Genomic DNA, 23,275 nt, shown 5'->3' with positions numbered 1-23,275 from the left:
GGTGAGTTGATCTGATTTTAATCCTTTTATAAAGGAAATCTGGATGGCTTATTCACTAAACTTTTTTCGCACCCTATGGCAAGTTTTAACGTGCATCTTATTTCAAAAGCCTTACATAATTATTAACCGTCGTAAATATATAGGGAGGGCTTAGTAATTAAGAACTGGGTTAAGTGAAATTGAGAATTCTTTTGTCTTGCTCAGTTGTAAATTAAATCATTCTCCAATGAAGCTTTAAGGTTAATAAAATTCCATCTTATATTTTTAGATTGTTAATTTTAGTTTTTTTCATCTAGATTAATAACAGGTTGGGATTTCAGCATTACCAACAATGCTCAAGTGAAATTTTTCACGAAATGTTCTCTCAGAAGTAAAATACCACCAGATTTATTTTTACACACATAACGAATGATTGCGAATAAACTCGGAAAGCCACAAATTATTCCTCGTGTCTATGCCAAGATGATGTAAAAGTTCGGTGGGTTAGTCAAACATCTTTGCAAAGCAGCGATGCTATTCTCTCGTCCACCCAGGTATTTGTATGTCAAATTGGGAACAGAATACTTCTGTTGCAATTCTTTAGGTGGCGGAGGTGGTTTACGTAGTAGATGAATTTAATTGTCCGATATGAGACCTCTGCCCTGCTTATCGGAAGCTTCAAGCGGCTTAACGAAATCGTATTTTGTTTTTAGAGAAGGATTTCTGAATTAATCCTACTTGTTTCTTAATCTGGGATGGGTTATTATCAGAAGTTTGCCAACAGAAACTTAGCTGAACAACATGAGACTTCTGCGAACAGTAATGGTGACGCTGTGTATTTTTATTAATAAACAAATAGATTATTATTACAGTCCAGAGATGAGGGGCTCTGGAAATTACGTTTTATGACAAGAGAATGTATTCAGATTTGCCAGCCAATGTACTAAATGTACTTTTTCAACACCTTTCGGAGTGGGATTTCAATTAAAAAAAAACTATTCATTTTACGAATTTTTCTGATCTGTTTAATATATAAACTTTTACATTATAGTTGTCCAGTGTAAAGTTATATTGCAAACGAGAAGCAATTTTATATATCGTTTGCAATATCATTTTAAAAATGCAGTTAATGTTGCACGTGGAAAAGATCTATACTACTTAAGGATATAAAAGCCGGTATGATGAATGGAATGCACTGCGCTAGAAAAAGTTTATTCTCTTACTTTATGGCATGATTGGTATCTTAAGTAATGAGAAAGGAATAGTAGAAAAGGATTATTCTTTCGAATATTCACCTCCTGTTAATGATTACGTGTGATATCAAGATAAAGAATTCTATCTGAAAGGTAGAATAAGATAGGTTTATTTTCCAGAAGCACCAGAAATCCCACGCTACCTCCTAACACATTTTGCTTTGAGTTATAGATATCATGGTGGTTTAAATTTTTGAACCTTGTGCTGTACAGCGGCGCAAATCGAAGAATTTTCCTGAACTACATAAGCGATTAGATGGTAGGATGAGTCATGTCATAAGATTTCGCATATCGGGTGCCTTTTTAAACTTGATTACAGCATTCTTTATTCCTGGAAATAGAAATACTAGCTCTCATTTCGCCATAAATGTCTGTATGTATATTGTATAATCTATCAAGTTACGGTAATCTGCAGATATTTTTCTTCGTACCAAGAATGATTTGTTAAGCTACATATTTATTATCTCTTTTGGGGCGTAAAGTGATATATTGAATTCCACGCAAAGAACAGTTTAATTTATTACGCAAATGATTTTACACTAGTCAGTATGCATAAAAGTATATACGCATGCTTGTTTTCATGAAGATATAAATTTGTTAGCGTTTTGTTTATTTACTCCTGATTTGTGGGCGAAATGGTGTTTTATTGATGTTGACCACCTGAGAACTAAATCAGCCACTGGTCAACATCAATACGCAGTCCAAATCCAAACACATCGAACTAACTTTTCATTATCTTCTTTCATTCCATCAACCTCTGTTCTTTGGAACAGCCTTCCCCGCTATTTCTCCCAAGGGGATATAAAATTCTAGCTTTTCAAGAATTTGTTTATTTACCAGCATAGCTCTTCTTATTTGTGTGTGTTCCTGCGGACCTCTGAGAACTAAAGCAGCCACTGGTCAACATCCGTACGCAGTCCAACTCCAAACATATCGAACCAACATTTCATTCTCTTCTTTCATTCCATCAACCTCTGTTCTTTGGAACAGCCTTTCCACTGTTTTTCCCAAGGAGTACAAACCCTAGCTTTTCAAGAATCTCGTGAATAGATTTCTGCTTTCTCCTTTCTCGCTTGCATTGTTGTGTGATAGGTCTTGTGACCTCTCGTGTTGTGGGATATATATATATGACCTGCATTACTTCTACCTTGGTATCTCTAATGGGTCTGGCTCCCACTGATGAGATCTCAATAAAGGTCGAAACCGGTCTGGGTAGTGGCCTTTCTCATATTATGCAGAGCATTTTACACATCAGAAAGGGTGTGTGCGCGCTCTGCATTTTGGGATACATACTAAGGCAAGTGATGTGAAGTCATTAGCCTCTATATACAAGTAGCTCAGACGTGAATATATTTCACGTGCAGAACATTGGTTTGCTTCGTTTGGTAAAGGATTAAAACCAAGTATATAATTTCTTGGTCTCTTTAACACACACACATGTGTGTGTGTGTATATATATATATATATATATATATATATATATATATAAAGAAGAGAAGAGAGTAACATTTCTACCCGCTTCTTTAATTTTATCCTGTCTTTAAAGATTGTTCTTATTATTGACTTGCTTAATTTAAATTCATTTACAAGTCAAAGTCCTGAAACCAGACTCGAGTTTTTGTGTGATTTTTAACTTTGTATCCAAATTGATAACAGCACGCCTCATTTTTATGTGCGATGTATCCTCATTGTTATTGACCTATTTAATAAGGATGCAAATTAAACTTGCAATAAATCATGTACGTGTGGAAACAATGACATCGGAAGTGTACCGAACTGACGTTTACGTACCTCTGCTTTAAAAGTTCGTCTTCAAATCAGCAACGAATTTTAAGCTAGCAGGTATGAGTTTATGTGCTTGATAATGTGCTCCGCACACGGCACATACGCGCAAGTGCATAACAACGTGTAGTCAGTTGCTTACATTTATCCAGTAAGTTAATCGGGGTTATCTGTGTGTTGGTGTATATACATACAGGTAACCTGTGCGTGTAAAAAGAGGCAGCCTTTTTTTTTTTTTTTCTTTATCAGTGCAATAAATGAATGACCGATTTCAATACAGGAGCGTAACTTAGTTATGCCTCTAGCAAGCTTTTAGTTGTTCCCTTTGATATATTCTGGATCTCATGCCATTGTATGTCGTGGTAATAATAGTCACTCCGCTGATTTCAGATAGTGCCTTGGTAACGCATTTGGAAGAATGACGGGACATGAGATCTTCGATTGAAAAAGACTTGTGCGATTATCTATCTGCATAGCAAGATGAATCTTTAAATGGTATTTTTCAGGCAGTTAGCCAATCTCATACTGAATTACAGGAGTTTGTAAATTCAGGCTTTTCGTATCCCAAGAAAACAGGCGAATCTGCCAGTGAGTACACGCAATTAACAGACAAAAATACTGTAGAGTCTGTTAGATGGCGTGGTGAAGACGGTTGATTGTGTGGTGTAAAATGGAGGTGTCATATAATATTGCTATTATTAAGATTTCGGAGAGTTTACTCTTAAGCAGGAGAGCTACTTAAATCAGCAATTCATTAGTCCTCTGGTGGTCATTATCATTCTTAGTCCATTGTCTATCCACTCGTGGATGGATGTCTGTCCAAGATGACTAAGGCTGTCTGTTAGTGACTGTTCTTTCTCATGTACTGCTAGCAAATCTGAATTTCATCCATCCAGTTGTTTTCTGGGCCTCATGGTCGTTTTACATGTCGACATCTCGTGATATCTAATCCAGTTGGTCATCTCTTCGAACAACGTATCCAGCCTATTTCAGCACAATAATATCCCCTATTTCAATTATATCTGATATTTTTGTTAGATTCCTTATGTCTATTTCTTTCCTATCCACTCTTGATATCAAGTTTATGTTTTTTTTTTTTTCATGCTAAATTTGATATGTTGATAAAGGAAGAACAAACACATATAACCCCTTCCCTCCGCCACACACCGATTAAAAATTTAGGCATAGCAGTAACTGGCTGTTGAATATCAACTGTAATTATCCAGATATCTTCCAGCCAGGCATTTATAGTTTTGATTTCTTCCTCGCTGCTACTTCGATCCATTGATATCTGTTGCCTTAGATAGATGATGTAATTCACTTGTGAAGTTTCATCATCGTTAAGCCTCAAAGACAAATATGTCCACTTTCGGTCTAGGTTCAATATATTTATTTGCCAACTCGAAAATGATGCAAAGACAAAAAAAGCCATGTTCAACACCCTTTAACAACCAAAAATAACCATAATATAAACATGGCTTTTTTTTGTCTTTGCATCATTTTCGAGTTGGCAAATAAATATATTGAACCTAGACCGAAAGTGGACATATTCGTCTTTGAGGCTTAATTAATTAAATGGCTCCCTTTTTATCGTGAGGCATTTTTCTATCAAGAAGGTTGAACATTTCATGTCAAGAAGCTGTGAATAGTTCTTAGGGAGAGTGTATGGCCTTTGCTCATGTTTCTTTATATTTCCGCTGTGGAATTGTCCGTATCAAAATAAATTGTTGCTACTACATTGGTATATGCTGCGTTAGTCTTTACATACAGCCCCCACTTGTTGATTTTATAGGGCTTCAGGTATTGAGAAAGTAGTTTCCAGATGAAAGGTATTCTCATCATCAGCAAATTCAAAAAATAATATTCATTGCACTCTAATTTGTTAATTAGCTGAATAATGATATAATCCATTGACGAGAGTGTGTGAGGAGAATGTTAGGGTATTTTGCAATGCTTTTTGGTATATTATTTTTCTTCAGACGTATGGTAAAAAGTTTGCCCACAATTTTTCTAGGACATTTCCATTTTTTTTTTTTTTTCTTCTAGTGGTTGTACCGTTTTGGGTGCTCGACTTACTTCTTCCGGTAGGATTTCTGGCGCCTTACTAGGTGGTTAAAGATATGTAGACACTCTACATATGTCTGAGTATAATTTGAGTGGCTAGATAAATGTGACATAATTTGTTTGTAAACTGAATATATATATGCAGTATTTAAGTATCTCAAGGAGTAAGCATTTAGGTTACTCTTATATAAAATATATTCAGCATGCAACGTACAAGATATTTTAACAAAGATATTGTCACCAGCTTTAGACATAGCTTGAGACTAGGAACTTGCGCACATGAAATTGGCAAAAGTTAGTGGGAATGATTGTGCGAATTCTATCCAGGATGCGAGGAAACAATGCTTTAAGCTGAAGATAAATTAGTCTATCTCATACGTAGTGGAAGGATTTTTATTCCGAAAACTGGAGAATACGACCAGTTGGTAGATATGACTTCAGTTGTCTAAACTGCCATTTCAAAATTTTATACTTTAATAATCCATGGATGCAAAACTTTTCACTTCAGCCATTTAAACAAATAAACAACAACAACAAAAAAACTTAGCGGGAAGTACCACTATGTTATGTTCCACTTTGCCTAGAATCCAAAAACTTGACAATGAGTCTTGGTGCCTCATTACTGAAGGAGCCAGTGCATGCTTTGATATAAAAATAAGGTGGGACTTCTTTTTTTTTTTTTTTTTTTTTGCAATTACCGTTGTTTTGAAGTTCACATAAAATTATCCGGGACGAATTGCTTAAAGGTGAATTTGAAACGTGGGTTAAAATATCGAAAAATATATATTAGCCTAGAAAGAATCGACAATTTTTGCAATTGACTATTGGCGGTAACCAGAAATTGAGATATTAAAACTATTAAATAGACTGCTACACTTGACTTATTTTCATTTAAGCTAGCTTATAAAAATTTTAAAATTTCAGTTGCTTTGCTAAGCTCAGTTTGTACATCTATGTTTTTTAAACCAAAGATTTACTTCTTGCTTACTGAATTACTGGATATGCTTATGCACATATATTTATCTGTCTTTAGTTTCGAGTTGCTTAAAAAATAACTTAAAGGCAGATTTGTCGAGAGCCAACTCTGGACAAACTTTTTCTCCATCTTAGTTATGAATAATTAATATTCATATATAATATAAAAATACATTTCTAAAAAGAATAGAATTTATCGTTCATTCATGTGCTGTCTTCGACCCAGAAGACAGCACATGGAGACAGTATTCTTGTTCTTCATATAGTGGTCGGCTCCTTCCCCCCCCCCCTCTAGCTTTCCTGTGATGATCACACACATTGGTCAACTGTCTTCTCTAAGAGTATGTACTAAGAATTTCATGTTCCTATTCCTGATCTCTGTCCGTAAGCTTTTTTTTTTTTTTTTTAATTTTTTTTTTAATTTGCTCTTTCAAGTGCTGGCTTGTAATCTTTGCTGCCTAGCCAATCTGCATCATCTATCTCAGTAAACACATTTCCAGAGCAAGCAGTTTTTTTTTTCCCGATAGTCCATGTTTTTGGGGGTGTACATTAATGTAGAATATACATAGGTCATCACTCGTATTCTTGTATTTATATTGACTTTTCTCTTATCATATTTCATGTTAAGAAAGGCAAGTGTTTATCCATCGCTTTATCTGTGATTATTATTGTTTTGTTTTGTTGTGTGTTTGTCCGTCCTTCCGAATTTATCACACCCCTGTTGGTTTAACTATGCTCTGCTGAACTTCTTTGTTCTCAGTGATGAGTGACTGTCATCTGCATCTCGCAATTGGGATTACCCCAGCGATCCAATTGTCCGCGTCATTGTGAGCGCGCTCACATGAATACAGTACATCACATAAATACGTGATGTACTGTATTTAACCCCCCCCCCCCCCCACACACACATCAGCGGGCTTTTGTTTTATAATCGTCTTATCACATTGTGTGATTTTAAATTTTTGTCTTAAAATAGCTTGATCATTATCTGGTTTTTGCTTCAAATTTTTAAAATATCTTTTAAGTGTGTCTAATCCTGAGAGTCGAAATTTTTGACCTCTGAGAGAGTGCTGTTACATTATTATAATATCCCCCCTTTCTTTTGTATAACATTATCTAAGAATGATACCAAAGCTTTAAAACAAAATGAATTGGACTGATATAGGGGTCTGTAACTGACTTAGACAAGAAGCCCGAGATAGTTTAAGAATCGTATTATCTGTATTCTATAATTTTGCACGAAGAATAAGTTAGCTACGCTTCTTTTAATGCATCCTTTTTATGATTGGTGATATCTATTAGTCTAATGAATTTTTACTTAACCATCATAAAGTTCATGACCATATTTCGGGGAAGTTAAATTTGGTGGATTAAAAAAAAATGAAAAGTTTAAACAAAGTGAATACGGATGAAACTCAGAAAAAGAAACCTATTTTGCAATTATACAACTTGCCTCGTAATCTGCGATGTAGCGAGAGGTAACCAGTTTTTTTCAACTTAAGAGAAATTTATGACGCCAATTAAACCACATTGTGGTCTAATATCGTAATTCATCTACAAAAACAGACCTAACGTATAAAGTGGAAATTTTGCAATTGAGTCTGAGGATTAATAAGCTTTAAAACAACATTTATTCAGCAAAGGTTAGAGAAATAGATTTTATATATCTGTGGTCAATTTATTAATAGTACACATTAATTTTCCTTTCACGTTAAAACGAACTTAATGCTACGCTGTTAAAAAAAAAAAAAACGTAACATTAAGACCCAACACTCGTAAACATTCTTGTAGTAGCTTAGGTTAGTAAACTGTTAGTTTGTCGAAAATAATTTGATATGTACCTAATATTTTGGCCCCTTCCTTAGTTTTACTATCACGTACAACCGTAAATCTAACACTAGTCCACCGTTGACTTTTTTTTTTATTGTGCCTGCGCACGTATGTACAATATATACAAGACCTTAGTATAATTTGCCATTTATTTGCGGAACGGCAAATTTCTCTGTTCGTGGGCTGATAAGGACATTCTGATGAATGCTTTTTACATCGCAAGATAATGACTGTTGTGAATTGATTAAGTTATTACTTTTAGTTGCATGAATTAGGAAATCTAATATTAGTGTAAAGGGAGAAAATATATTTACATAATAGGTGGAGGGTGACTTAGGAATTCGGTGGACTGGAAATAGACCATGACGGTTGTCGAAGGATGACTGTTGAATACTTGAGGTCACTCCCATTTATATATCATTTATGTAGTTGTGTAGAAACTTTTTCCAAGGTAGGTATTTTGTTCTTGTAAATATTAAAACTTGTATATCTTGTATTTTATTAAGCGTACGCCGCTATGTGTAGCAATCAAGTTGATGTATAAAATCATGCTGCATTTATCAGTTGGTTCTTATTTGACAATTATGAAGTTATAATTGAAATAAATTTACTACCTTAAAAAAAACACCTGAACATGTGACGAGGGAAGAATAGAGTATTCTTCCCTCTTCACATCTTCAGAATTGTCTGTTGTGTATATTTATGGTATACTTTTATAGGTATATAACTTCTAATCTAATACGATAGACCCTAATTGGCAATGACATAGGAACGCTACGGCATTGGGGAAGTTGCCAAGGGCGCCAATGGCAGGATATTTTATCATTTATTAAAATTGTCACCATAAAAGACATTCTTTAGCGACGATTTTGCCAAGAGTTCTAAAAACCTAATTGGCATTGGTTGGCAAGGATATTTTTTTTCGTTATTACTGGTAAAATCCTGTTTCAGGGAGTAAAACAAAAACTAAACTTCTATAGTTCTTATTTATAGTGCAATATCAAAGTGATTCAAGAAAATTTTGCTATTAAAATAATAATATTCAGGAAGTCAGAAATTATTTCTTCACTGAGTATAAACATAACTTCTCTTTTTAAAACTTGGATATTTATCGGTAAAGTTTATCTTAATCGATGGAGCCATTTCTTATTAGCAACTGTTATATCCCCTTCTATTCGACACTCGCACGGATTTCTTATACTGTAGGCAGGGATGGGGGTTGAAATTCGAAAACAGCTTAACTTATATTTTCATATAACAGTTAATGGGGGGGGGGATGATGAACTCATTATTGGGTTACAATGATGAACTGATTTTAGTTATGCCCATATTGATTCTCTCTAGAAATTAAGACAAAGATTTTACTTAGTCATCAGCCTCCTGATGACTAATTAATTAACGAATCAACTTATTCTGTTTTCAAATTCCTTAGCCTCCTTAATGAACTGATAAGTTATCCTCCTTCAGATTCAGAACTGGTGGATTGCATTCATCTTTTATTACGATAATCAAACCAACAAATGCACAACCTGCATATATGTTATCTGCAGAAATTATAATATGACTATAAATTCAAAATAATAATGAAAATTGGAAGACGCGAAAAATAAACAGATAACACTTCAGGAAATCATAGAACAAGTTAATGGTTTTAATTACTTAGGAGCATATTTGACTTCATATTTAAATGACAGCAAAATGATGATCAAGCACATTCTCCATAGTATGATCAGCGATGCATAAACTTAATAAAATTTGAAAAAACAACAGAATTCCTACAACTCTAAATACTACCAACAGTTCTATACGGAGCCGAAACTTGAACAAAAAAAAAAAAAAGCAGAGAGGAAACTTTTGGCTTTCGAAATGAAATGCTTCAGGGAAATAAACAAAACAGAGACAGAACTTGTGTATTTAGTCTAATACACAAATGCTGAAAGATTAGATTTGAATGTTCGTAAGTTAACAATTTGTAACAGTTAAAAAGCATCAACTCCGTTGTTTTGGCCGCATTGTGCGAAAGGGCAGACTCTTCGCTCGGTGTTTGAGGACACTATGGACAGTACAAGCCCCAGGGGAAGACCAAAATTAACATGACATAATAAAGCCTTTATAGCTGCACTGGGCTTTCATAGCTTTTGTCATATGAAAGACTGTAGACAGAGAAGAGTTGAAGTGTTATCCACGGGAACTCAACCTGTCTTGAGGAAGGAAGAGAAGAAAAGGAACAAAGTTGTCATTATTATAACATTATTCAAGTCTCGAGAAGATTTTTCTCCCTCTTACTTCTTGGCAGATTTACTAAATAACTAATGTCAAGGTGTTTACTACGACCTAAATAACAATAGTTTCTAGATAATAATTGCTTTTAATCATTAGCTGGAACTAATCGTTATCTAATAATCGAATCTCCTACTTGACAAATAACCCATTTTATTGCAACTTTCAAAAAAAAAAAAACTCGTACGAACAAATGTCCTTCTATTATTACTTTAAAAAATGCATTTTGATGTCATGGTTTTAATAATCACACAGCTGTGATTGGATTTCTGAAGTCAGCAAGATATTTAATTCCTTTCTGACCCAAGGCATGACTTGTGTCCACTTTAGATAACTTTTCGATCACTTCTCTTTGCGTATGCACACTCATGGTTTGCACGAGAAAAATCCACTAACGAATGAGATGCTTTGCATACCAATACATTATTCATGTCCGCAAAAGTAGTTCATAGATGTATTTCTTTGAAATAAGACTATTTCTACATATGATAAGACTAGATTGGCATATATTTGGCGAACTGTCTTCGATAACCACATATTTGTCGAAAGTTATGCATCTAGAGCACGCATTCCTGTTTCTTTTCTTCGATTGTGCAGTTCTTCGGTGGGTTTTGAGGTATACAAGCATAAAATAACACGTTTATGTGAAGATTTACGTACAGTTCATTGACACGCATTACAATGAGTTACTTCTGGCTTGTAAGTCATCGGTAGTACAGTGATACGGCAATAGCTTAGTTGTTCTACCTTCCATGGTCTCTTATTAGACGGCCTCTGTTTTGCTAAATTTTGTTGATCTTTCCAAATTACATCAACGGCTAAAGTTAAAGTAACTTATTTCATTGGAAATATGAATTGGGGGAGGGGAGTTATCCTAAAGATTTTATTAATCTCACTTATTCTTATAACACTCGATTCGGATCCTAATTACCGTGAACGAAATTTATGACGTGATACCTTCGATAGAAATGTAATGCATGCTTTTTTTTTTTTTTTTTAAGACGCAACTTTGTTAACTGTCGCTACGATAATGTCCGACTGTTGAATAACGTTCCATTTTTGCACAATAATTACTAACGACATGCAGTTGTCGGAATTCACATGAACACTAAGCTATTTTGTGTTAGCTGCAGGGGCGGCATCTCGACTGTTATTTCCTGGAAATCCCTTTTCTTCTCTTAATTAACCTTAGAAAGGTACCTTGGGATGTTTCACATTCCAAGGAAATAATATGAATACCATTACAAAATATGACCCTTTAGATTAGGGTCCACGTGAAATTAAACCAATATATTAAAAAAATAATAAAAAATATATTAAATATATATAAAAAAAATTAAACCAATCCATATTGATCAGAAAGAGTTAATCTGCCCGGTACATGCTTTTATGATTATACATGTTTCATTAACTTCAATATCATTAATTTCATATAATTTTGATGGCTGAGTAATTAGCATATCCGCTCTCCAGCCGATGTTGACATAGATGGCTATTATTATCTTTAGACTACCTCCTTGCTTATTTAGAGTCCTGAAGTAAATCTTGAAAAAGTTCCGTATTTGATCCTTTAGAGCAGGGTGCACGTGAAATAATATATTAAACGACGTCCCCCCCCCCCTTCAAAATACTTTGGTTTTTTGTTTGTTTGTTAATTAGATTCGATGCTTCGTGTTGTCTGTAATACTTTACCTCTGTCGAAGAAAAGTAGCGCACAGAACGAATTCTTGTAATAAGAGCAGTTCGGGACCTGCTGCGATTATTGATATACCGGAATTCGGTTTTCCTTCCATATAAAATTATGGTATTTTCAGGTGGTTTCAAATTCGTAAATTTATCATCATTATAATCAGTATTTAAGTTTAAAGTAATTTGACTATGAATACTGAAGATTGTGTCGAACCCATTATTGATTATTCGCCATTATCAGTGACAATTTATTAGTGATAATGTGAAAACGGTACTATTTTCAAAGGAAAGATTTTTTGTGAGCGCATACGAGAACACAACATGCTTTAAAGATGCGTTTTGAAGGTTTATCTTACTTAGCCAGTATAAGGCTGATGATATAAAGCAACCTGAAGTTTCTGCCAGCCAAACTAAACCCGTGTTTACACGTATGATCTATTTCTACAAACTGGTCCCAGGCGTATCAGGCCAGTATCGCCAGCCCAAAAGCATACCTTGCCTAGTTGTAGCAAATGTCAATTAGACTGCTAGATGTAGATGACTTTTCATCGCCACCCCCTCTTCCCCCCAGGGAGACTGATCTCATACCGTAGTTGTTTCTGCTGTAAATTAAAATAATCCATTAAACTCTTGTATACATGACTAAGCCAAATTGCTCAGACTATACCGATAACATTTGTTTATTTATTTATTTTTAATTTTTTTTTAACCATAAAGGCATAATAATTTGAATATCAGCAAGTCCTGGTATCCATTTCCCCACAGTTAATTCCAAAAGTACAAAAATTTGTACTTTTTGAATTAACACTCATTGTCATTTCCTGGACATCTTCATGTGTGATCACTTATTCATCAACTGTCTTTACCCCAATCTCAAGAAACAACCAACGTGTTCATTACCCGAAAAGCCAATTAATAAACGATCTCAGTATGAATTCTGCCGCTTTTATTCAACATCAGTTCTCTGGTCCACCTTACCCTCCTTTTAACACCTGCGGTCGCTCTTGATATTTTCTGGGCATTTGATTAGGTCTGCCATAGGTGCCATTTTATGGTGTGCCCTCTTCCCTTGAAGGTGGGTTAAGAGTTTCTTTTCTGGTCATTCACTGTTAATGACCAATTCAATGTGTGTAAAGTCTCTTCCACTGAAGACGCCACTCTTAATTCTATACCAATATTGTTTTCGCACTTGGAGTGGCGATTCTAAAACTACCCTAAAATTCTTAAAACTATCTTGAAGCGATATGTCTATTTGCTGTTTTAATAGATAACTCCATTTCTCACAGACGTTCTTCCTTACTGCACTGTTTCATCGAACTGGCTGCCCTCTTTCCTCCGCTTTTCTCTCGTCTTTCATTCCAGGCAGCTCCTATTATTTTATTGGAAAGCTTTCATCATGTTTTCCTCAGATTATGTTTAGCTGTAATATATAATACTTTAACAGATTGGTTCTTTCTCCTTATCCACTTGCCTACAAACGACAGTCTAATGTTTTGTAATCTTGCGCATGTGGGATTGATAAATTAAAACAACTTCGAAATCGTTTTTTTACAGTTTTTCCCTATTAAAAAACCTACGCTCAGTATTGTTTTGGTTAGAATATCGAATGCAGAAGACTGTATCATTTGATTACTTAATGTATCCAACCATGTGGAAGGGGCCCATATATAAAATAATAAATATTAAAAAAAAACCCCATAAATGCCTTCTATTTTCGGCCTCAAAAGAAGACGGGCCTTTCTACGGAATGTTCCATGACCTATGGGCCATCCTGTATTTGTAGATGGGACTATATTTATTTTATGGTATTTGTGGAGAATTGTAGATAGTCTTTTTTTTTCTTTCTTTTTTTTTAGCTAATTTATGGAATTAACATTGGATTGTGAATTGTATACTCTTATTTATTCTTTGAAAATCTTTCGCCTATTGGAAATGCAATAAACGCTCTCATTTTACTATTTTGTAACTTGAATGTTTTATTTCTGCATTTATCTTCCTTGAAACTTTGATTCTAACGAAAATGCCGCGTTGACTAGGTGGCATTTTGAAACTGAAGAATAGGGCAAGTGGGGAGGGACCTGTTAGCTTTAAAAAAATCAGTTGCTGGAAATGACTTAATACTTTGCTTTTAAAGCATGCCTCTGCTACTAATAAAATTAAATAGCTAAGATATTCCAGACAAAAAAAAAGTCCTTTTATCTCTAAATTCGGCTAAGATTATGTAAGAATTTCTGCAGCCAGAAATTCTAGGAAACCTAAGTGATTCGCATCGTAATTTAATCCTCTTAGCTTCGCTAATAGGATTAATCCTCAGACAGGCTCGTGTCACCATAAGACTTAGTGGTAGTGTTATAAAATTAACTCTCCACATCGGAAGAGGTTTTGCTGGCTCAGTCATTGTTCACCTGTTTGCGTTGCATAAATATTAACGAAAACAAATCTGGCTTTTCCGATTGCCACCTTATCTCTGCTATTAACGTTATTATTGATATCACCATTAGTATATAATGGTACTAATATTTGTGCATACGGTTTTCTTCTTTCACGTTAATACATCTATGGTTTAAGAGCATGCTGCACCGGCATCATCTCTGGCCGATGTCTGATCTATGATCAAACACTTCTTGTTCGCTAAAACCGAGCAAAAAGACGAGGTTTATGCCACAAACTTTGCAGACAGCGAATGATTGTGTCAAAGCATCATTTACCAAGCATTAGCCCAAATGATGTGAATTTTGTGTTCATGTATAGAGACAACAAATTGTATTAGAGTGATTCGGAAACCAAACGTAGTGTCTACGTTGTATGAAACCATACCGTCTTATACTTGGAAGGAGGTGTAACAATTTGGAACAGAAAAGGTAACATTACTAGATTTAAATAGCCCATGTGCGAAATTTGCTATCATTTGAATTGGCTAACAGTAACAGGATATACTTGGATTATTCCATATTTATAACTTATCGTGACATAATAGTTAATCTCAGTTATTTTGGGACTTTTTAAAGTTGTAAGCCACTTTATATTCTTTACTGATGTGGTGTGAGGATCTAAGCAACCAACCAACCGTTATGACGTCATGGTGTTACAATTTATAGTATGTACAAATGGAATGTTTTCTTGAAGTGTTGCCATTTTTTTTTTTTTTAAGTGTATAAAATTGTCTTCATATAATTCGGCATCCTGCCACCACTCCTCATCGATTTTCGGTGGCTAAGGATGCGATCAGCTCTACGTCTTATACCACTTTATACTCCCCATCTAAAGATTTGCTCCACTCAGTCTTGAAAAACCGAATTCTACTTACCTGGCATCTTGCATGGGAAAAATTTTGTTGCTAGTTTTAACTATTCTATAAAACCACAATATCAAGGAAATGCATTTTGTCTGTAATACTAATGTATGCATTATTATATATACACACGCAACATATTAACGTGTACGTATGTGTATATATACCTCGAAGCTGTCATCATATACGGAGAAAATTGCCACCGTCATCGATCACTTCTGCTCACAATGATTGTTAGTTTTAATTTCTTTACCATGCCTGCACTTAATCGTATAATGAACTCTGCTTCCACTCCATCCTCCCTACAAACTGTTGTTAGTATTGTACTGATTTTCGTGGATAATCCATCTATGTAATGATGACTATTCCCTACTTCCCATCTTTCGTTAACCTTCTTAAAAGGGGTGGAGTAAAGGGGGGGATCCTTCAAAAGTCGTGGTTATAGTGATTGGTAGGCACCCTGTGAACACCACTAGCATGTTAATGATTGGTCATAAAGGGCGGACAACGTTTTATCACATCATCGTAAGAATCTGACTCACGTGACTGGTTTCATAATTAATGATATTTCATATCAGGTATTGGTGAAGACATTGTAACTTTCATTTGATTGAATATCTAGTTGCTGTTTTCCACAAATTTCCTTAGGCGTACTGAATATCAGCTGCATAAAGTTGGTTCCCCCCCCCCCTTAAGTTGTGCATCTTATTACCAGTTTCTGAGGTATGAAAAGTAGTCTGTTTTTATAATATCCATATTTTTAATCCCTGTGAAACTACCCGAAATAAAGTATTTCGGATACGGACGCATTTTTAGTTGAATTATACACTTGCTCGCATAGAATATTTCTTTGTATGTCGATTATGACAGCATTGAAATTTTGTTACAGAGCAAATGGCTGGATGAAGTTCGAACTTTAATTATTCATCATATTACTAATGTTAAATGCTTATTACAAATAAGAACAATTTCTAATAGTATATAAAAATAGTTTTATCCACTTTCGTTGTTATTCCCTTAGGCAATGTATTGGTGACCTAGGCCAGTTGAGAACATGCGGCACACTAGCACTGTTGCCTTCACCTCGTGTGAGCTTCCTCTACCATCAGGTAGGAAGTATGTTGCCGTTCAACTGCTTACTGGGGAAGTCTTCTATTTCATAGTTGACGTAAGTATTATTATTTTATTTCTTTATTTGGTTATTTATTTTTTTAAGCCAGAACAATTTCAATGCTTATTGGTAAGCATTAATCTTGTTCCGTAGAAATGAGTTACATTCAAAACATTAGCGTAAGGAACGCTACGCCATTGTCAAGTACGCCAGTATTATGGTAAGTACACCAATTATGGGAATTACCATACAAAAAAAGAAGGGGAAAAGTACTAGGGTGTGAACAAATTGTCAGCAAATTGGTTAATAGAATCCAAGCCTGGCGAGTAGAAATTGGAAGTAGAATTTATCAAATGCGATAACTATCGGTAGGTTTGAAATGTTTCTATACCATATTGTAATACTGTGAAGATTTATGTTCTGTATATTCTTATATCTTATCTTCTTATCTCTGCTTATATGTTTCTTTAACTTATTATTCGTTTCCTATTATTTCCCTCCTTTATTGTGTTCTACCTTAAGTATAATTTTTCTTGCCTGGGATCCCCAGATATTTATTTGATTGAAGACTGCACCTCTGAAATTCCCCTATAGGCCAAAGAAAGTTTTTATACCCTAGTAGATCAATTAATCACTTATATCCTATTTTAGCCAAGGTTTGCAGTCATGGCAAAATTTACTCATAAATCACTACTAATCAATGGGGTTCCGCTATCAGGTCCGAAATAGTCGTTTTTGGATCAGTGCATTGCAAAAAGATTGAATCAGACAACTATTTTTATCAACAATAACAAATTTAATTTCTGATCACATATTTATACATATCACTTGAAATCACAAGATTCATTTATGAAAAGTAATTCTTAGTTTTTCTCAATCACTCAACTTGGTTTCTATTGAATTCTCTCACGCTTACTTAGTTAGACCTTCAACAAACATACTTTATGTTACAAATATCAGCAAGTTATACCTATAACATGAAATCGTTAGTTGCGCTTAACATTCCTAATTTAGTATCTATCAAAATACGACATACATGTATACAATTATATCTCTCAGAATCTCATTCCCTTCAAATACTTAATCACAATCTAGGCAAATATATTTATACAATCCACCTCATTGAGTCTCAAACATTCCAATGGTATGATATCAAGAACATACTCTATCATAAGATTCAATTATAAGTACACATATAATCAATCAAAGAAATTTCAATAGCTCAATATTTTCTCCCAAGGGAAATTAACTGCGCTCATGCTTCACTCATTTGCGATTACACACGTTTACGAGAAATATTAACAATCTAAATACTATCTCCTTAAACTGAACAATTTAACAGTGCGATAGGGAATTCTTTCTTAATTCACAAACAATAGATGAATGTAGACACACATGGGTCTCTTCCTATCTTACATGTCTTCCGTCTTTCTAGTTTCTCATTCCGGCGCTTGAGTGGGGTTTCTTGAGTGGGCTCCTCCGTTCCGTGTTTTGGAATTCTCCTCGAAGTGACATCGGGGCACCGATGAATAGTCGTAGCAGCATGCAGGATATAGGGTAGGCGTACCAGCGTCTTGAACTGTGCGGCGAAGGATTTCTGCATAGGCCTGGTCGCACGTATTCGACTACAGGACCTTTACGGCAAGATTTTTCCTTAACTATAGCCTCCGGATATCTTCGGCTGTGACTGAAACGACATCGGTGGATGGGTCTCTCCACCCTCCCCTCCGGAACTTACACCTCAGGTCCTCTCTCGTGTATGGTTCACTCAGGATAAAGAAAAGGAAGCCCCTCTCATCTTTGAACAACCCTTGTATACACCAGAGTCCCTGCACCTTTAAGTTTTTGGGACTCCTAGCGTCCACGTGTGAGTCTAGTCTTGCTAGTAGTTTGGAGAACCCTGTATTATGTTTCTCGAAAATTCGCCGACAATCATACTTCCACCCTTTACCGCCTTAATCTTGCCTACGGGCCTTTCTTTTTGATTCATGCTACGCTCTTTCAATATTGACCTTGTGGGTCACCTGCGATTGGTCTTGAACACAATCTTCAAAAGACATGCCGAATTTCGGGCGATGCTCTTAGTTTCAATACTTCTATATCCCTTCTTAAACAATGAGCGAGTTAATTCCCTTTGGGCTTATTTTGCTCTTTATACAGATGGCTTTTATAACATAGAGAACTAAAATATACATTTGTACAAGAAAATTCAGGTGAATTCCTACTGTAAAAAGTCGATGTTTTTAGATAATTTATTTTAGCAACATTGAAATTTTACAATATTAAGAACCTTACTATGGGAATACGAACATCAGCGACCTGGCTTCGAATCTTAATGGTAGCCCAAAAAGGAAGGTGTATTTGTGTCATGACCTCAAAAGTTAGGTCAGTGAGAAATGCATGGTTTGTTGCATTGATGAGTTAGTTATTCTATTCTGTAATGGAAGCCTTCAAAAATTAGGAAACAGACGAGTCGTACTTAGCCGATAGCACAGACTTCTGCGAAGGGACAATAATGGTTTTGGGTAAATTTTTGTTGGTATATTGTTTCTCACTTACAAGAAAAAGTGAACGCCATAGACCAGTGGTGGCAAACCTTTTTATTTTTGCACTTGCCAAAAATTTGCCTATCGAGTTGCTGACATGCTGGGCAGTTTTTAATAGGGGAAAAATTAATCTAAGTTTATTTATTTATTTTATCAATTTATAATATATACATTTATTTATATTTTATAAATAATATTTTATTTTATTTATAATATTTATTTATATATAAATTTATAATATTATTCAGTAAAATTGATTATTGTATTATTAAATTGATTTTAATGTTGGTTTGAAAAAAAAATGGTAGTGAGAAAAATATTTATGCATTGTAACTCACCATTGAAGTTAGCTGAGCAGAGGAAGCAGCAGAAGGATGTCAACTTGTCAGTGAAACGCTTACTATATTTCTTCGAAAATAACTTGCACCCTGATTTTACTTGATGAAAAAAAAAAATTAAAAAGTTTTGCATATGCGCACATGAAAAATGTTTAAACATGTTCACGTCGAGGCGATAGTAACTCGCTATCTGCGGTTAACAACATGCCCTCCCCAACAGATGCAACATTATACTGCAGATGCAAGAAAAACAAGTAGTTTTATTGTATCACTGTATAAGGTACAGAGAGGCTTTTGCAGTCTGTGTAATATATTTCTCAACAAATAGTGCAATTAGAGAAAGCTGCAGTAAAAATGGTGCTAACTAATGAATCGCATGTCCCCCTATCACAGAAACTATGCTGTATAGACTCAAGCAAAACCATATGTTGCACGGGAAACACAGTATCTAACTAAAAACTATTGTCCAAATTTTCAATTATATAAAATAAGTTTTATTGCATTTGACATTCTCGATGTCATTATGACAGATCACAATGGCTAACTTCAAATAAAATTCTACCATGAATTGAAACATGCCATATAATGCTTGTGTGAGTTCCCCTGCCAGCTCAAATGCAAACAAGCAGCAATAAAAGTCAACCAAGGGTTGAAACTTTGTGTGAGTTGAGCCCGCCGGTAATGAGAAGTTCAGTCGGAATGATAATGACACCTCATCGTGAATGTGTTAAAACTAAGAAATATATAGTGAATTTTTTATGACAGTTTTAGATGTTATGGAATTTGGTTGAAGAGATTTAGCATTTCAACTCAACAATTTTCGGTTGCCTTTGTCTTTGGGTCTCACAATCTTTTGTTAATACCGCACCAATCATATGCACATCTTCATAGCTGCGCTCTGGTGTAAAACAAAATTTAACTTGTACATATTGTAACAATTCAAAAAAAAGTTGAATAATTTATAAACATATAAAAGGATATCACCTGTAAATTATTGACGTGACCCCTCTGGCATGCATGCCATAGGTTCGCCATCTATGCCACAGATGAATGCGGCTGTGCTAAGATTTAGTTGCAGAATCTTAATTCAAATGAATGTTTATGACAGTGGCTCTAAAATTAACAAACATTCACGAAAATATTATGGTAGTTGGTAGGGATGTAGCAGTGGTAAGTGCGAGCTATTTTCATGTGATTGATAAAGAAAGTGGACAATTTGATAGTTATTTACCGCAGTTAATTTCGCATACAACAACTAGGTTATAATTTGGATTCTTTTTATCGGAGAACTGAAAAGTGCTGTTCCGTTTTCTATTCAATCCTTTTCCTGCTCACGCTACTAATGTTCTATAAAGTAATAGCCTTTCATGAGTGAAATTTACATTAAAAAATAATAAAGACCTATCTACTAGGTAGTTTTTAAATCATTTATATATTTATTAAATTGAAGTATTGGTGCTAATATTAGTGGCCATTAAAATTATGTGACGTGTCAATCTTTTTATATATGGCTTGTGTGTTATTTCATCAATTCATTTCAGAAAAAGGTTCTATTTATTGACTATTCTCTCATATTAAAAGAATGACCAATAAAGGTATTTCATATTTTGATAATTTTCTCCTTAAATATCCGGTATGAGATTAAAAGTGGACTTGTGTTACCGAATTATTGGAAGAATGATGGTACGTTGCACTCGTCGATTGTAAAAGGCCTAAGTTTGATTCTCGTTGTTTTGGGAGGAATCATTATATATGGGTTTTTTCAATTGAAGGTGAGTTAGCCGATCTCATACGGAGGTAGCAGACTTTTTCATCCTGCATACAAACAAATTAGCCTTCAGGACATGCAATTTACAGACAGAAAGTACTAGTGGTGATGGTGGGCAGAGATGACGTTGGTGTTTGCTATTATTTTCAAAATAATAATAACCACTTAGTAGGCAGTAGATGGTGTTGGTGGAGAGCTGTAGAACAGGTGCCCTCTCTTGATGAGTCTTTGGACTCCCTGGAGGATGGCTTATATAGTACAGTTTATTTATTGTGTCATGTAATTTTTATAATTTCTGTCAGTAAAAATGGTCTGGTTTTAAATCATTTGAAAGGACTTCACAAATTTAAGTAAAAGACTAGTAGCAAATTTTTTTCATGGAACTGGTCCAGTCAGAATTTTATAACTGTACACAGGAAAAATGCATTTTGTGAAATGTATCAAACAAAACGGTATAAGATTATTAAAATTTAATTAGGTATCAGTGAAAGGAAAATGACACTGAATATTTAAATTAAATTTTGAAGATAATTATACTTTTCCACAGTGGATTATAATAAAAGTTTCTACTAATGTTTTGTTACGATGAAAATATTGAAAATTAATCACCATGTTATGGAGAAATTTCTCACTACAGTAGGGAATTAGTCATACCGATTAACAGAAAACTGCATTGTAATCTTAGGTGTGTGTGTGGGGGGGGGGATTCACATTTCAGGTCCATAGATGCCATCTGGTTACATCTGCACATCACTGGGTTTTGGGAATGAGGTCTTCTGCTGGAATAAGTGGTAGCATCGCAGATTCCCTTTTCACAGTAGGATTCGAACTCACAGCCTCTTGACTGGAGAGCAGACATACTAACCACTGGGCCAACCTGGCCAGATAGTTCTTAGGGAAATAGAGTGGAAAATTACTGTTGCTGTTCTAGACTTTGTATTTAATTTATTTTTATTTATCAAGAAATCTTTTTCAAATTGGTTGATCATATTTGTTAGGTGACATAAATATGATGTTAGGTGACATATTTGTTACCTAACATCATATTTGTTAGGTGACAAATATGATTAGTCCCCTCCTTATTCTGCTACGTTCTAAATGTCAATCTTACTACCCCCCCCCCCCACCACCACCAGCAAATTAAACACATATTACACTGGCTGTTAGTTGCTTCAGCCATATAACAAACATCTTTTTCATTATTCTTTTGTATTTGGCCACTTAACATTAAAACTTGAGTTTTTTCTTGGTTTATTAGTTGACCATATATTAATAAATGATATACACAAATTGTCAACAAGTTTCACCAGTTATTCTGTCTGGCTTCTTCAGGACAAGTATGATGGTACAATAACGTTTACTAGTAAAAAAGAAGAATGGAGTAACATAGTCAAATAAATTAAAACTAAAACTGACATGTAACATCATAAGCATGGAGCGTTGTCTCAGTCATTGTTTATTGAGCATGTTGTATAGTTTTTAGCGAATTGAAATTCTGGTAAGCTGAGTGAATTTATTAGGCTTTTCCAGATGTCTTTCAGAGTCATTCCTTGATTTCTGTTTAGATTTTCTCCCGAACGGAGTACAACTGCAGCTTCTTTGAAGTTTCTACATCAAAAATCATCTTCTATATAAGGCATGGAGCTGTTATCCCAATCGATGGTGTGGTTAGAGATTGAGAAGTGATGGGCTAATCCTGAAGTATCTGTTCTGTTGTTGTTCATGTCTCCTATATGTTCTTTTTTTCGAATTTCCAGGCTTCTTGATGTTTGGCCTATGTAATTTAATCCACAGGAACTTGGGATATTGTATACACCTACGTATTTGAAGAAGGCATTAATGTCCTTAGGAGATCTTAAAATGTGGCGTATAGTTTTGACAGCAACTCTGACGTTGAAAGATTTCATGATTTTGGCTATTTTTGTTGAAATTGAACCTGCATAAGGGATGACGATGGACAATGTATATTGCGTGACAGGAGGTTGTTGTTGTTGTGGAGGGTTCCTATGAAGAATCTTTTTGATTATATTTTTCGGGTAACCGTTGTTTACTAGTGTTTGAGATATGAGAGTGAGTTCATCAAGGAGATCTTTTTCTTTTGAGATAATATTGGTCGCTCTATTTTTAAGCATATGCATTATGCTGAGTTTTTGCGCAATATGATGAGACGATTGAACTGCAGGTAACATCCAGTGTCTGTTGGTTTTTGATAGATTGTAAGCTGGATTTGTCCATTCTCTTGTTTCTTTATCAGTGTATCTAGAAAAGGCAATTGATTATTCTTTTCCAGCTCTAATGTGAACTTTATATTTTGGTGGAAGGTATTTTTGTAAGGAAATCAAATAAGGTATCATTGGCTTTATTCTGT

The 23,275-nt window shown here is 34.7% G+C and overlaps 1 protein-coding gene across 9 annotated transcripts in view; it reads left to right on the top strand.

The window, feature by feature from the left end:
• Nucleotides 1–23,275, top strand: part of ex (FERM domain containing expanded) — a 268,471-nt gene that overhangs the window by 159,805 nt on the left and 85,391 nt on the right. For all 9 annotated transcript variants that reach the window (XM_090400073.1, XM_090400077.1, XM_090400074.1 and 6 more), the window contains one exon: nucleotides 16,166–16,312. In XM_090400073.1, coding sequence (XP_090256199.1) covers nucleotides 16,199–16,312 — 114 coding nt within the window. In that variant the 5' untranslated portion in view covers nucleotides 16,166–16,198. The remainder of the gene's footprint in view (nucleotides 1–16,165; nucleotides 16,313–23,275) is intronic.

Source organism: Typopeltis vanoorti, chromosome 11 (genome assembly GCF_054136105.1).
Source record: "Typopeltis vanoorti isolate ZY-2024b chromosome 11, IOZ_Tvanoo_1.0, whole genome shotgun sequence".
NCBI classification, from domain to species: Eukaryota; Metazoa; Arthropoda; class Arachnida; order Uropygi; family Thelyphonidae; genus Typopeltis; species Typopeltis vanoorti.
This window is presented reverse-complemented; position numbering and strand designations above follow the sequence as displayed.